General features: G+C 39.1%; 1 protein-coding gene across 1 annotated transcript in view; it reads right to left on the reverse strand.

Moving 5' to 3' along the window:
• znrf2b (zinc and ring finger 2b) overlaps window positions 1-12,974 on the reverse strand; it is a 63,658-nt gene extending 50,684 nt beyond the window's left edge. The window contains exon 1 of the mRNA XM_042489765.1: window positions 11,857-12,974. Within this exon, the coding sequence (XP_042345699.1) occupies window positions 11,857-12,277 (421 nt within the window). The 5' untranslated portion in view covers window positions 12,278-12,974. The remainder of the gene's footprint in view (window positions 1-11,856) is intronic.
• Between the last annotated feature and the right edge of the window lie 4,221 nt (window positions 12,975-17,195).

A 17,195-nucleotide genomic window follows, 5' to 3' on the forward strand; every position in this document is an offset into this window, starting at 1 on the left:
ACGCCATGTTTCCAGAGGATTTAATATTCAAAAGGGCATATCCACATGGGAGCATATACAGAAAGATGACTAATGTGCTGTCGCTGCTTCACTATGAGAACGATAAGAGCAGGATAGCAGCACTGCAGAGGTGAGACTGCCACACCGCACTCCCTCCATGGGAGGATAAAAATGTACATAAAAATGTATAGGAGGTAGTGAATAAAATGGATAACAGCATTGCTAATGGAGTGTATCTTACAGAAGATTACTACAGCTGGTGTTGCTATTGTTATAGAGAGATATGCAGGGAATACGCTTTTAAAAAATCTATAGCTCTGTACGACATTTAACACAGATTTATCAAACCTTTGACCCAGCTATAATTACTTTTTGCAGGGAAACAGGAAGCAGCAACTGAATAGACGAGCTGCAGAGAGAAAATCTTTGATTGCCCAAATAAAAAGTCCCTAAAGGTCCTTAAATCCAATTTGTCAGTGTGGGCCCAGCCCACCATGAACACTGCCATGAAATCAAAAGTTGAGATCTGGATCTGCATGGAAAACCAGATCACTAAGCTTTTATCACACTTTGATAAGAACTCCAATCACACAACAGGAAAGTATTTCCATCATGAGTTTACAGACAACTCAAACATAATACAGACTTTAACCTATGACATCATCTCCCCACACACACAGACAGGAAATGAAGTTTATGGCCAGCACATAACCTTTCCAGGGTTTTTAAATTCTATGATTAGTTTTTATTCAAGGGTTTGAAGAGAGCCAGAGTTCGACCCAGAACTTATTGTGGCAGCCTGCAGGCACAGAGTACCTTCCCACAGATATTTCCTCTCTGCATGTACATTATTAGTTATCTGGAAGGAAAAGCTCTCCTTAATGTTGTTTAAAATTGAGATTTAGCGATACATATCCCTTCTAAACATTTGAAATTGTTTCAATACTTATTTTTTGCAATATCTATACACTGGTACCAGCAGGGCTTTCTTAACCCTTTAACACCTGGATTGGGATCAGTTTTCTTGTGCTGCACTTCGTTGTTGCTGCACATGGAAAAAAACCCATAAGGAGCAACTTGGCAAGAAATGCCCCACAATCACAAAATAAATAAATAAAAAAATAGTAATAATAATCCAAGTTATTTCCACATTACTCTGCGTAATTTAAAGATGTTGTAACAAAAACTTGACTATAATAAGGTAGTGAATTGAAATTAAATGGGGGATTATTAGATATTATTTAAATCTATAATCTATAAAATCTACAATAAAAATTCCCATAATAATATTCTATATAGTCAAGTTTTTGTTACAACATCTTTAAATTACGCAGAGTAATGTGGAAATAACTTGGAGATACTTAAACTACAATTTTTTTTGAAAATCTTCCTGTAATCCTGTGACCACAAATTAAACTTTATTCACATCCTCTGTATTCGGACAGTGACAAACATTTCAGAGACATTTATCTCAAAATGAAAACTGATGATCTAGATCTCATGGCTAGAAACCACTGGAGACCTCTCTTCCTCCCTCACACTCCCACTCGTCCTTTAAACATACACACATACACCCACACACCCACCCACACACACACAGGCACACACAGAGAATGAAATACAGGCTGTGTTGTGCCATTCATCAGGTTGCTGTGTGGAATCGATCAGTGCAGATTAACCTTAAACTGTATTTCTCAGGCGTTCATGCATCATCAGCATTCAGCACGCTTCAGTGAACAAACTGACAAACACTTATTTGTTGTCTTGAACAATCTGGAGCTGCTATGCTGCATTTTCATCAGACTTTTAAGGTTGCTGAATCTAGGATCCTTTAAATTAACATCCAACACCATTAAGAGAGAGAAAACCACACCACCTGCTCACACAACCTGCAGACACGTGTGTACGTGTGTGTGTGTGTGTGTGTGTGTGTGTGTGTGTGTGTGAATGTGTGTTTACTGTGCATGTGTGTTTGTTTTGGTAAATAAATTCACTTGAATGCACATTGACATGAATAACCTACTGCAGTTTTTGAAGTGCATAAAGTAATATGATAAAATAAACAGTAAGAGTAAAGGAACTGTGGGATGATGAAAACCAGAGCCCTCATTGGAGCAGTAGAAGTTTTTGTTTTTGTTTTTCTTATTCTTCTTTTTCTTCTTCCCCCTCCCTAAATTTGGATGTTTTGGCAGGTCTGTGAAGGCAGTACAGGCTGACATCAAGATATTTTCTTTTTTCCTCAGCAGCAGTTTGTGACTCGCGGGGTGGAAAATTGATCTGTCGATCCATTAGCAGTTGATCAGATCAGATCAATAGATGAGAGAAGCAGCATCTGTGAGAGAATGCAAACTTTTGGACCCGGCAGAATGGCTGGTTTCACTTTCAATGCACCTGACATTCTGCTGCTCCATTTGTGCCCAGAGTACGCTCTGGATTCCAAAAGTGTGATGCGATGAATAACCAAACTGTATATATGTTCAAACAGCACTTCTACTGAAATTTTATTGCTTTTGTTGGTTTCGGCCTATTTGTTTGTATTTTTTTTAGGGATGATTAACAATTAATCGATGATCAATTCATTCGTTGTTAAGAATTTATTCAAACATGTAAAATTCAATCGATTGATTAATAGGCTATGAAATGCTGTCAAAATATATGCAATATGTTGTTTGATTGAGGATGAAATGCATTTGGTATTGTTTGAAATAAGCAATGTTTTTTTTCCAAATAATAATTAATAGATCGTTAAGTTTACAGATTATTCGATCAAGGAAAGTGCTGATAATTTGCAACCCTATTTTTTTTATATTGACATTTTGCGTCCTGCATCTTGCGTTATTTGTCTTTTTGTTTTAATTCTATTTTAACCCAACCTAGTTTTGTCTTACTTGTGCTTATGATTGGCTTTCTGTTGTTGTATTGCCTCCTATATTTCCCATCTCTGCTTTTGTCATTTTTTTGTCAAAGCACTTTGTAAACTTTCTTTTAAAGGTGCTATATGAATAAAGTTATTATTATTACTATTATTATTATTAATGAACAGTCCAGCTCCAAACATAAAATCTATCTGTGGCCCAGATTAGGGCTGGGCGATATGGAAAAAAGTCTTATCACAACAATTTTATCAGTCAATATCGATATATATCATAATATATACATCAAATCACTATTTCTGTCAAGCTTAAAGGTTCCACTTTACTACTAAGTGAGATATGAAGATATCATAGTTCACTGACACAGTTTAATTTTGACCACGGTGGTTGAAGTGTAATGAACACATGATTTATTACTATTTATAAAACTTTCCAGCATTATATGAAAATGAAAAGCTCCATCTTAAACAAACTTCAGGTAAATTTAAGCACATTGTGCTAATACTGCAACCTCTCCAGACTGCAGAACTCTGACTTCAACTTCTGTGAATCTTCTGTGCTATTAATCATTTTACTCAGGAAAAATAAAACCCTTTTGAATAGGCCTAGTTCTCCTATAGCTGCCAAAACATTACATTTGCCCCTGGTAAAATGAGAGCTCAGTTCGAGCAGCTGTGAGACACAGACCGATGCTCTTGGTGTTTCTAAATAATTCATTCATTCATCATAATTCATCTAAAGTCTGATTAAACATGAAAATAACAAGTAATCTGTAGATGTCTAAAGAAGTCACTTTCCACCTCTGCAAATTTAATTGTTTCAGACACTTTGGTGCTGAAGAAGCTGCGCTCTGTTTGTCAAACCATCAGCTGTTCGATCCGCCATAATAAAACACTGTGGAAGCAGATACAACTCGGTTATCAAACACTCAGTTGTATTCTCGAGTCAAAAATGTTCACTGCATTTGGTTCGTTGTAGTGCTATTCTTATTATCATTGGCTGTTCGTGTTGTCTGTCAAAACATGGTTGGAAAGCGTATCAACATTCTATTGACGATGTCTCATATTTCAATAAAGGAAAAGTTATTTCTCGATTGTTATAATTATCGTTTTATCACCCAGCCATAGCCCAGATATTTTAATTGTGGCAGGCCGCAATAAATACATAAATGTATGGAAAACCCTGCTCCTTGTGCATGCATATCACTGCTGATGTCTAGAAACTGTCTTTATTTGAATATTTAAATATTTGGACAAGATAAAGAGAGAGAATGGAATGTGGAAAGATGAAAAATGTATGCATAAGAAAGTGAAGATGGTAGGATATTGGTGAGAAGAGAGTTAACACTGCTGGTAAGTCAGAATAAATGAATTCCAAATGTTTCACATATAATAACAGAACCATACATATTCAGTTCTTAAAAACACACTAAAGACTGTGACGTAGGTGCGGACGCTTCCAGCTGCCTCTCTGTCAGCTCTGATAAATTTGTGCTAAATGTAGGCTCTTGTGTCTATTTCGGAAGTGTTAGTGGCGCTTTCTGTGGCAGGCTTTGGATGATGGTGATGTGTTGCATGTTGCATGTGGCGAGTGCGAGTTCAAGTGTGAGTGCGAGTGCGAGTGCGATTCACTCATCAGGATGTGGCAGTCTGTAAACTCTCCTCCTGCCCACTTCTGCTAGCTGGCTGCAAGCTGGCCAGGTCAAAGTTTTCAAATCTAAATATCAATAGCATTGAGGTAAAGATGGATAAGAAATGGCCACCAGTTGAACTCGCAGTCTACTTGGCATTGAACAGGTGCTGGATAATAAACTGGATGACCTTCGTCCTGTAACAGTTTCCAACAAGATATCAGGAAACGTAATATCCTTTGATCCACTGTATCTTGGTTAAATTCTGGACAGTGCAACTCAACCACATGACTCTTTTATCCTATTTTCCGATGTGATTAAGCAGAGGACTCTCTATGCAGGTTTCCATTAACCCTCAAATTACCCAAACTGAAATTCCAAATATAGAATACACATAATGAAAACATGCAAAATTCAAGAAGAAAAAAAAACATTGCAAAAAACGTTTTATGCTCATTTGGGATGATTTTCTCAGGCGATTTGAAAAAGCCATATTTTGCTAAATTGAAATGGAAACTTTTATGGCTTTTCTAGGTCACATGATGCTATGGCTATGTGCTTGTCAGTAGCAACTGGTTCCCTCGTGCGTGATGCAGCAGGGGCTACAAGAGATGTTATTGCATCACAAAACTCCTCATAAGTTGAGTGGATCATCCAGATGTTTGGTGTACACAGTTTCTCTGTGAAATCTATCTATCAGCTCCCAGTAATCCCTCATACATGGCCTCTCCCACGTATAAGGGCCTTGCCTTTCCATTATCGCTTGCATAACACGCCTACGTCACCTTTGATTGGAAATAGTCACAACTAGTGTGGTGGCTGCAATAGAAATAAACCTGCTTATGTTTTGAACATCCACCACCGTGCTTCTTGGAATGTTATCGCCCGAGAAGAAGTCGCAGAACATCAGTGGAGATACAGTTATCTCGCAATTGTGTGTTATTGATATTTCGAAAATATTGCTTTGTGTTTTGTGTAAATCTGTAATGAAACACCACCTATTGACAAGAGAAGGAGGAGGAGGCGTGTGCTTTCTGGTGAATAAGGACTGATGTGTCAGTGAGAATGTGAGGTGCTTTCCTGTTCCTGCTGTGGATCACTGCTACTGTTCAGGCAGAGCGACCATGTGACCGTCTTGTTGGGATGTGCATGTATGGACAGTTAAATCATTCCACAACCAGAAACCATGGATTACCAGAACCATCTGGAAACATGGACAACTACAGTATAAGGCAGCAGCCAACAATGTAAGTATATCCAAAAAAGAACAAAAATACAACAGAGATAGAGAGAAAAGGACACGTGGAAAGACGATAAATGTTTGCATAAGAAAGTGAAGATGGTAAGAAGTAATTTCTATTGGTAATTTCTGTTAGAGGCGGAATAAATCAATTCAAACTGCAATTTCAGAACCATACTTACTTAATTCTTTCAAACTCTTGTTAACACTAAGACATGAGAACTCTTTTGTACTCACTGATGTTAAGTTCAGAGAGTGCCTGGCAAATCAGCAATTGAAATAAGAACCTTGCACTGCTGCTTTTCCTCTCTCCCTGTGTATTAGTAATTGTAAGGTTTTCTGACTATTGACAGGTGTTTTGAATTTCTTTATTTCGGGACATGAATGAGGTTGACTTTATATTAAATTTGAATGTAAAATAGTTTACAAAGATGAAGGCTAAACAATAAAGGCTGTCAGAAATATCACAGATTGCAGGCCTTTTATTACAATATTACACAGAACATCATTTAAGAAACAATTATTGGTGATTCAGTAAAAGCTGAATAGATTAGTACCATCAATTATATTTTATTCACTAGGAATCTCATGAATGTTTATATGACTTTGTGTGTATCCTTTATTCTGCTGGAAACTGTCCAACCTGCCTGCAGCTTTTTGTCACTTCTCCCAGCTGCAACCACCTGCTCTCAAACAGGTGACGTTCAATTCATCTCAAACAAGCCTATTGTCTTCTTCAAGTGCCTTGAAAAATTCGAGAGTTTTTGCCTTTGCTCTGCAAGCAAACACCTTCTCCCACTGTCCCGCAGCAAGACAAGAAGAAACCAAAGACACAGAACCAATAAACCAAGCAGCCGAAAGGAATATCGAACCTGATCTCTGGTCTACTCGAAACAAAAATCCTGCACAGCTTAACAAACGGTCATCACGGTTGATCAATGGACAGACAAGAAGGCATTCACACGGAGGCTCACACTGTTTATTTCAACAACATTTGGCTCAACTCACACATGTGAGTCATCATCCTCACACATGAATGCTATTAAAATCAGCAGGGGCCACTCAGTCACTGGCCAGCTTCTCCATCAGTGTCTGTGTAAGTGATATCAGCAACAACTCAGCTTCCTAGTGGGTCTGATTATTAAACCGCAGTACCTTTTGAGAATAGATCAAGTTGAATGGGTGGTATAAAATGCTTTCTCAGAATCTATGCCATCTTTGAATAAGATATTCCTGCTTTATATAACTACAGCTTTTTTCTAGTTAACTGAACACTCATGCATGGAGATTTTGCTCAAAACAAGAAAAATGTTCAGAAAATCCTCAACATAAAGCCCAAAGTCATGTCTTCAAGTTGCTTGATTTGCCCAACCAAAAGTTAAAAACTCAAAGACCAGGGGTCTTCATTGTTTTTCATGCTGAGGACTCCTCAGCTAAAAGCAAGAGAGCAGCGACTCTACTACTGAGGTGTACTTGAGATAATTCTCTGAATATTTTTGTTTAATATTAATTCTCAAAGTTTTCCCACCAGTGGTAGACTTTTTTGACTGTATGGTGCAGCCTTTTTCATTCCTTAAAACACTTTCTTCTAAAAATTTGGTGTTACTATGTTTGCGCATATCCAAAAATCTGTTTATAGCCAAGTCTTTTATAATGTTTAAAAGTAGGTGTGTTTATTCTTCCAACCACATATATTGGACAAATATATGTCAACTGGATTTATTGGTTTAGTGCCTACAACTCAGGATTCAGGTGCTGAAGTTGAAGTACTTTCCTACGATAATGTACCTTGATGTCAAAAAGCATAAAATCCTAACCTGGAACTTTTTTGAATATTGTTGAGGTCCCAAAGCGAACACCCCGCCCCTGCAGGCTCTGGCTGGTTCTCTGTCCGGGGACATAGCCACCGAAATCAAGAGATGCTTTGTTAGCCACGCCCGCAATGTGCAGCACAACAAGCTGTATGGCAAGCCGTGGATGGAGCACTGCCTCGCAAGACTCCCCAGGAACCTTGGCAAGGACAAGTCAATGAGTACTGACCTTCTTGTCCTGTGTGGGCATGATTATAAATGGGAACGACATCTCCTACAAGGAGCTGGGGGAGGAGATGAGGGACATGGAGATGCCCCAGTCCCAGCTGCAGCAGCTGAAGATAAAGTCCCACTTCCTGCTGCCAAAAGTGTACAACATGTCGGTGTGGTGCCTCCATGACTCCTTTCCGTACAGGATGGGGCCACCTCCAAAACAACCCTTGAACCTCATCTTCCATGAGAGGGACACGGACACAGAACAGGCAGAGGATGGGGATGTGCAGGCCGTGGCCCAGGACAACGTGAAGCCACAGCCCACGAGGAGCAAATATGTGGCCACAAACTCCTAAAAGGCCTGGACTTCGCAGGAGATGTCCTTTGTTGACATCACTCCAGGGATCACAAGAAGGGAGGCCTGCAAGCAGCACCCAGTAGCTCACCTGGTAGAACGGGCGCTCCTTGTTCAAAGGCCATGTCCTTGCCACAGCAGCCGCAGGTTGGATTCCAACTTCAGCCTTTTGCTGCATGTCTTCCCCTCTCTCTCCCACCATGCATGCCATGCAAACTGTTGGAGAGTTGGTTTGTGTATAATGCATCCATGACAACACACAGAGCTGAAGGTTATCAGCGAGAGGCCATGTGACGCAAACTACGACAAACCCCAATTGACGCATTTTCCAAATGTGCTGTATACATGCCCACATAATGTTATCAAAACCAATCAAAAAAATGCTAAATTCAGAAAAAGGCCTAATTCTGAATATCTAAATGCTGTTTTAATGAGCCAAATCAAATTCAGATTATTGTCATATTCCGAATATAAATAACAGTGTAATATTAATGTGCATGTAAAGGTAGCCACTGTTAGCAGACATTGCAACTTGCCATTACAACACTGGGGGTGCAGTAAGAGCTCAGAACACACAAAGCAGTCGCCAAATTTCTGCATGCAGTATATAGGCTTGTTTTGTAAAAGACACTGAAAAAAAGCTGTACCTTGGTTTTACTTAATCTTGATATTGTCTTTGTCTACCTGAATTAACTGCCTGCTTCTCAGTGTGACAGTGTGCTCTGTGTGGAGACAGACTCTTCACTGATTGATGGACTCCTGTGAGTGAAACCCTTTGAACTACCCAAAGGGAAAGAACTTGGTTTAGTGAGCTGTCATGAGGGGAGACCTGCCTAGCGGGAAGTCACACCTCAACTTACATGGGAAATCAATTTGTTTCACAGGTTTAGCAGCCTGGGTGGAGTTTGACCGTTTTATAACACACAGTGGGTATTTTACTGGCTGATTCCACTGTTTTTAAGCTCAACAGATTTAAATTGGGCCATTTTTTAGTACAATAAATCAATGAAGACTTCAGCATAGGTAGAAATTGATTCCTGGCCAATGCAGAGAAAAACCTGAATGACAAGCTCCAAGAAACAAAAATAACTGAAAATGACAGTTTAAATAAATACACATTTTCAATTTCATAGACTATCTACCTTTTAGTTTTAGGGTCTGATCAAAATTTTCTAATAATCATTTTCCACCAACATGGAACTGGTTCAGTTCCTGGTTCCACACCTAATTTTGAACTTCAGAGCATTTAAACCAAAAATAAATTGGTTCAGTACCCAAAAAGTTGGTTCCCAGCTGGAATCAAAAAATATCACAGTTATTTTTTTTCTTAACTTTCTTAAGTACAAACCTTGACAACATCAGCAAGTGAGTCATTTTCTGCAGGTTGGAAGGAGTCTTGCACATAATGGTCTTCTGGTACATCTTTTTATCATTACTGGTTGGTCCATGCTTTTTTTGGGTGGGGATAAAACCAAATATGTGTAATAGCAGAACAAAAGTTTGCAGGCAAATATGGCGCTCCACCATCTTGCTACTAGGCTTTGGCAGTATCGTGGTACTACTGTATACTAGGGTTTTTAGAAATCCCAAAGGTGTTTTTTTTCAATACTGCCATAAATACACCCACTCCTCTCTCTATTAAAGTCATTGTATGTAGTGCACAGCACGCAACAATAGAGCTTAGCCTCCGCTCTCTGCTGGTGGAATAGCCAGCTGAGCTGAAACACAACACAACACCTAGAGGTGAAGGAAGAAGTTACAGGACTGTAAACAGCCGGCAGCCACTAAGCAGAGAGAGACCGTGGGGACTGTTGCATGTGTTTTACATGTAACTTGGTGAATTAAGGATTTATTTCAACCAAATTGGAGCTGATGATTGTTGGAACACTGGACTTACTAACTAGATTACTAGCAAAAGTAACCAAAACAGTTTTATTCTGTTTCTATCAGGTGTGAATGAAGTGTGATTTATGATGTTTTATGATGTGTTAAAAGGGCAATTAATCCTCGACAGTCTCCCATGACCAAGAGAAAGTTGAATTCAAAAGATGTATAGTTTTTTTCTCTGTTTAATACAGAAAATAGTTGTAAGAATATTACTTTCTTACATTTTGTTGGTTTCTATTGTGTATTTATAAGTCTAGCTGTATTAGAATAGCTAGCAAATAGAATAAATACTGGCTATGGGGGGCACACATGTATAACATCATATATCATATACCCCGGTGTAATTTCAGAAGGGTATGAAGGTATGAAATAATACATACTGCACAGATGATTGCATCCTTGATTAAAATGTTTCTGATCAAAACTGGTGGAAACACATGCTGGTTTACTAAATAGCACTTAAGTTCCAAAAGTGAATCAGTCCAAGAGCCAGAGCTAATTTGGTGGAAAAGGGGAATAAGTGTGCTGTGGGTGAACTCGGGGTCATGACCATGGCAACTTAGCTACGATCTGGTTTTCAGATGTGGTGTGTTTTTCTCTGCAGTCACATGACCCATCTTCTGATTAAGAACAGTGTCAACAAACTGACTGAAAAGGTGAGCTCCACTGTTGGCTCTGAACTGGATTTGATTCAGCAGGTGGCAGAGAGCAGAATGCTCTCAAAACTAAAGATCATGGTCAACTCCAGCAACCTCCTCCACATCCTGCAGGTGTTTCAGCAGAGCACATTCAGCCACATTTTGATTCCACCATAAGGCATGACTGATGCTGCAGAAAGACTTTCATGCCTGCTGTCAGTAGTCTTTTTAATGCTCTAAAATAACCATTGTTTTTAACTTATGCACTTGTGCACACTGACATTTTATTTATTTTATTTTTATTTTTCCCGTGGATAATTACAGACGTGTTTTTATGCAATGTGTGGTTGTGTGTGACTGAACTGCTCTAACAAATAGAATTTCTGATGGCTTGACAGATTACCAGCCTAGCTGATAATTGTGGCCGATATTTGGCATTTTGCTGATTATCTGTATCAGCATTTTATTTCAATAATCATTGATGAAATTAATTAATTAAAAAGAGCAGAGACAGTGTCAGCATGGGAGGAACTTTTACTTTGTAAAACCTCAGGGAGTAATTTTTATTTATTATTTTTCGTTCAAATTTTCACTCAACTTCATAAGAAAAGTAGCAGGGGACTTTCTGTATATGATGTTGACAGTTTCAGTTCGGATTTAACATTTGCTAAAGGCGTGTAAACAAAGTTTTTTGTTGGAGTTTGTTATACTGCAAATTCTAAATATTGACAGAAAGATTTACATTTTTATTGTAAATGCATATCGGTTCAAAGTATCAGTTATTGATCTCATTAACCACTAATATTCAGTATTGGCCCTACAAAACCAATATTGGTCGACCCCTAGTGTAAAAGATTGATATAGTAAGTATCTATCTATCTATCTATCTATCTATCTGTCTATCTGCCTCATTATAATGTAAGTAGCATGTTATTTAATTTGAGTAAAACTTGTGAGAACCAAAAATGTGTTCTGTTTCTCAGTCCAGTGCTCACTCTGCTGATTTGGAATCAGATCAGTTAGTGTGCTCAGTGAAGATCTTTGCAAAACAATAAAAAAATGTTTGAGTTTGCATGTGCACACTAACATTTTGGTGTCCATGCTGAACGATGAGCCGAGCCCTGCTGTAAACATGCAAGTGTGAGTGCTACTCCAGTTCAGTGACCCGCTGAACTGTGTCAACACAACACAGCGGCTGTGCCCTCTTACCTCCGAACAAGTGAGGCGAGAGGTGAGCTGGTAGCGATCCGATCAACAGCCGGGGACCTTCGTGCCCTCCTCCTGAGCGCTCCCTGTCCGCCGCCTCCTCCGGGCTGCTGCCGCCGGACTCCTGGGAGCTGTAGGCTCCGCTGCTGTTCGGAATGTTGATCCCGGACTGAGGTCTGGTCCCGGAGCCTCCGGAGCCCCCCACAGACCTGGCCCTGGCTCCAAGGTGCTGGCTAGTGCTGGACGAGGCTCCGGAGGCTGCGGACGAAGTGTACGCATGGTACCTGACCCCCCCGGCGGTAGTCCTGCTCACATTGCTGCCGTTGCTGCTGGACGTGCTGGAGGGCAGGTCCGAACCGGAGTAGGCTCTGGTCCGTCCGTTAGCAGCTGGATTAGCAGTCGGGCTGCTCTGCTTTGCCCCCATGTTCACCTCCAGTGACTCGGCTTTGCAATATTAAAGAGGCGCTCTGTGAGCCACTGCGGGACAGTGCGCCAGATTTACGCCGGAGGCAGATGGCTTCACAGGACACACGTAACGCTGCCGAAGAGAAGAAAAGCGGAACAAACTCTGCGTCGCTGCGCTCCCCTCGACATGGAGGGAATGCCAGTTAGTGAAAAGTTGAAGCGGCCAGCTGTGACACGAGCTAAAGACGAGGGGTAAACTTTAGACGCCGTCACCATTGTAGTCCGTCAGTAATAGTTGTGTGTGTGTGCAGTAGGTAACGTGGACCCTTCTCCGGTCTGAGCCGCCGCTGTGGACCCGCTGAGCTCCGGCTGCTTCCTCCTCAGTGTCCGCTCCACCATGGCTCCTGAGCAGCGTGAAGGAGTGAAGAGCCGGGCTCCTCACGCCTCCCTGCCTCACAACGCATAGCTCAAAGGAAGGAAGTGATGGAGGAGAAAGCCCTGCACGAAACCCTCTTATCAGCGGCAGCAAGGAGACTCAGTGCGCAGGCTAGCCGCCAAGCCAGCTGAGCTCACCAGCACTTCCGCTAACAAGTTTCAAAGTAAAGCCACTGCAGTGCTTTACAGCAGCTTTTCAACAGACTGCGCGCGGGCCAAATCCCGCCCACAACTATTGTCGAATTCACAATAAATATAAAGTGATTCTCATTGGGAATTATTTTAGTACTTTTAGTATACATGGGTTGCCAGGGTACATAAAATATCATCAAAATAGAGCTTGAAAACATCCTGAAATCCGAGAAATGTCTAAAACCCTTGAAATATTCTGAAACACTTCAACTGTAAATGTACTCAAATCCTAGAAACATACTAAAATCCTAGAAATGTCCTAAAATCCTAGAAACACCCCTAAATTGTGGAAATATTCCATAATCCTAGAAATGTCCTCAAATCCCAGAAAACTCTTGAAATCCTAGAAATGTTCTGAAATCCTAGAAACATCCTAAAATCCTTGGAAAGTCCTGAAATGCTAAAAACGTCCTAAAATCTTGTGTAAGCCTTGTGTAAGGTGTCTGAATGTAACATGAGAAACTGATGTAGATTCAGGTTTAAAATGGTTAAGTGAAAATACAGTTTAACCTTGTAATAAACTGCCTTTATGAAAAATATGCGCTGCAGCAGCCATATCTCCATATCAGAAAAGCTACACATGGACACAAGCAATGAATAATATTCTTCACCATTTAAAGTTGCCTCGTATATTTCCATGACCTGTGGCTGGCAGATGAAGGTCGAGCCGGCACAGGCTGAATCTGCTGCTTTGTCCAAACAATGGATATCAGTGTTTACACTGTGTTTGCCAAGTTACAGTACACAAGATTAATTTCAACTGCAGCGTGCATTGCCTAGCAACTTAATAACACCCTTTATCAAGACTGAACAGGCCTTCTCATTAAGTTTAGTAAACTTACTTCTCAGTTTACACACACTGTTCAAAACTTTGTCAAGTTTTGAAACAGAACTCTTTCTTTCAGTACGACTGGATAAGGTCTGTGTTGTGAAAGGCCATTTAATTTCATCTGAGGTCACTTTAATTCATATTTTATCTAACATTTTTATGAAACAATCATTTTGGGGAGGGATTATAGATCAGAAATTGTTGGAAGCCACACGTAGAATAAATTAAATGGAAATCATCTGAATCAATTATTCTTTAAGAAACAAAGGAGCTGTTGAGTAAGAAATGCCTGTATATATTTCACTGCTCACTTTTTGTCATTATTGTAATTCAGTTGTTATTTAGAACATCTATTGCACATCCGTCTGTCCTGGAAGAGGGATCTCTCATCACCCTCTGCCGCGCTTCCTGAGGTTTCCTCCATTTTTCCCCCCATTTCAGGGGTTCTTTTTGGGGAGTTTTTCCTTAGGTGATGTGAGGGTCTAAGGACACAGGGATGTCCTATGCTGTAAAGCCCTCTGAGGCAAACCGTGTTTTGTGATGATGGGCTTTATAAATAAAATTGACTCGACTTGACGTTTAATGCCATATATATCTTATTGTGCTGAAATTCGGGGAAATGCATAAAAAACAAATCTATACTCTATAATTAAACTTCAGAAAAGAATTCTTAGGATAATACATAAAGCTGGCTATTATGATTCTACAAATGTTATTTTTAAAAGATCCTATACCGTAAAATTTGTAGACATGTATTTGAAAACACTGGAAAAACATTTCTGAGTTGTAAACAAAAGCCTCAGTCTGTATTCTTTTTTTTTTTTTTTTTGTTAATTTAGTGAAGGAATTCACAATTTAAGAGTTTTTTTTTTAAACAAATAAAGTGAAAGCGAATGTAAAATACGAATGTATTTCAGTTTTGGGAGTCAAATTATGGAATGGGCTCAATGATGAATTAAAATTGTGTTGCTCTCTGTTGAGTTTATAAAAAGCCTTAACATGTAAAATAATTACAAATTATTCGTGTAAAATAATTTAGGACTGATTTCGTGTAAAATAACAGAGGATTACAATTCAGAGTATAATGTTTTTTCTTTTTTATTAATTCATTTATTTTGTTTCTTTGGTGTTGCTGTTATTCTTTGGTTGATTTAGGAGGCACAAATATGCCTTTGGCTTCAGCCTATTCCTTTTCCAGTTATTGATTTTAAAAAATAAATGCACGAAATAATCTGTCTCTCATGATGCATATAACTCAAATAAAACTATTTATTCTGTCATTATTCATTCATTTTCAGTCAATAGTACACTTGATAAAATGTTTATGCCATGCAAACTAATTTTTGATACAATTTTCCAGAACGGAAGTCTTGCTCTTATTGTGAAATCGAGAGGGATCATCGTTGGTCTGATGGTGTATATTTGTGGTAACTTCATAATATGGACCCACACGTCGGGTGACGTCAGCACCAGCGCAGCAACGTCAAAAACGCAAAGAGTCTCACGCTCCATGCATGGTCTCCCTCTGAACTCCTCACACTCATGTTGGGAAGTTGCAAACAGCATGAAGCATTTAAGGTGGAAACACGTGTTTGTGCAATTACATCCATCAAATAACACCAACAAAATAAATTAAAAACAAAACTTGGAAGAGGATGCTTAAAAACTAAAATAGTGTATGACATAATCTTAAATATGTAATTATAATCATTATAAATATTGACTAGTTTTGCCCTGGCTTTCTACTTTTTTCCCCTAGTTGTTTAAAAATATATATCTATTTTAAATGTACTCATTTGTTTTTATTGGTGGAACACTTCTGACCAAATTGCTCATTGCCTTTTCTCCAATGTTTTAAAAGAAATCATATTAATTTGCTCAAGGCCCACAGTTTAAAATACCTATGAAAGGTGTCTAAAAGCAGCATAAAAAAGTAATGTCACTCAAGATTTAAATTCAATCACAAACACTGTTGATCTGATAGAATTTCAGTCATCTCTGCAGGAAACTAAAGTACGTGGCTGCACATGTTACAGTAGCCTATTTGAAGACCCCAGATTAGACGAGGGCTGTGGAAGCAAAGACAGGCTGTAAAGATTTCTTGTGAGTAACTGAACAAATAGTTTTATGTATTCATAATTTAAGACTTATTGATGGAAAATTTGTGTAAACTGATTGCTGCAGGAACCTCCCGTGCTGACTCCCTGAGGGTTTCTCACGGCTCCGGCTGCTTAAAGACTTTCTGTCAACAACAGCAGGCGCATTGTGTGGACAGCAGAGTTCACAGAGCCGGCGTGGAAGGTGAGTGGTTTTCTCACCCTCCACTGCGTTAATCCCTCTAATCTCCTCTGGCTGGAAATAGCCTGAGTTATCTGCCGATTGATGGTCACAACATCCAGCAGCCACAAAAACCACAATAACACCAGCCTTAATGGCCTGTGTTTGTCTGAATGGACTGTCAGTGCGCTCACATTATGGAGGTGTTGGATGACAGGGATCTGTGTGGTTTCCATGTGTGCAAGGGTTTTTTTTAACCCTTTGAAAACTGGAGTTTACTTGTGCTGCATTCAGACGCCTTTCAGAAGCATTTAAACCAGGGGTTAACATATTATTGGTCGATTACCGGGGCCGATATTTGGCATTTTGCCGATTATCTGTATGGACATTTTATTTTAATAATCGGTGATAAAATGAGTTCATTAGAAAGTGTGCTAATTTGGCTCCACTGCAGTTGTCTCTGTCCCTCTGGTCTGTTTTCACCACGACACTGTATATAAAAATGGACGATGTGCCAAAAGTGCATTATGGGAGTCTTAAACTCAACAAATACCAGAAGGCAGTCTGCAATACATGCAAAGAAAGTGTCAGCATAGGAGGAACTTTTACTTTGCAAAACTTTAGGGAGCTATTTTTATCTATTTATTTTTTAATTTAATTTTCACTTGACTTTATAAAAAAAATGCGGGAAATTGCTGTATGATGTTGACAGTTTCAGTTTTTTTATTGGAGTTTGTTATATTCCAACTTTCATATTCTGACAGAAAGATTTTCATTCTTATTGTAAATTCACATCGGTTCTAAATATCATTTGTTAGTCTCATTAATTGTTATCAGTATCAGCCGTAAAAAAAATCAATGTTGGCCGATACCTAATGTAAACTTTTGAAATGTGGGCAAAAACATAACAAAACAAAAACAAAACAAAAACGAACAAAAAAACAGGTAAGGTAACAAAATAGACCTGAAAATTAAAAACTGTTTTGATTTTTTTTAAATGATCCTTTTTCCCATTTTTGCTAATTTCAATAATTGTGACTTTTTTATTAAATTCTTTATACTTTCTGGGAAATATCTTGTAAAGTTACTCATTACCTTCTCTCCACGTTTTTGAAAGAAACTGTGCTCAGATTTTAAGGGTTTAAATAAAACACAGGACTCCAATAACAGTAATTACAACAAATTCAACCTGCAACAGATAAGT

The sequence above is a fragment of the Plectropomus leopardus genome, chromosome 7 (genome assembly GCF_008729295.1).
Source record: "Plectropomus leopardus isolate mb chromosome 7, YSFRI_Pleo_2.0, whole genome shotgun sequence".
NCBI lineage: Eukaryota > Metazoa > Chordata > Actinopteri > Perciformes > Serranidae > Plectropomus > Plectropomus leopardus.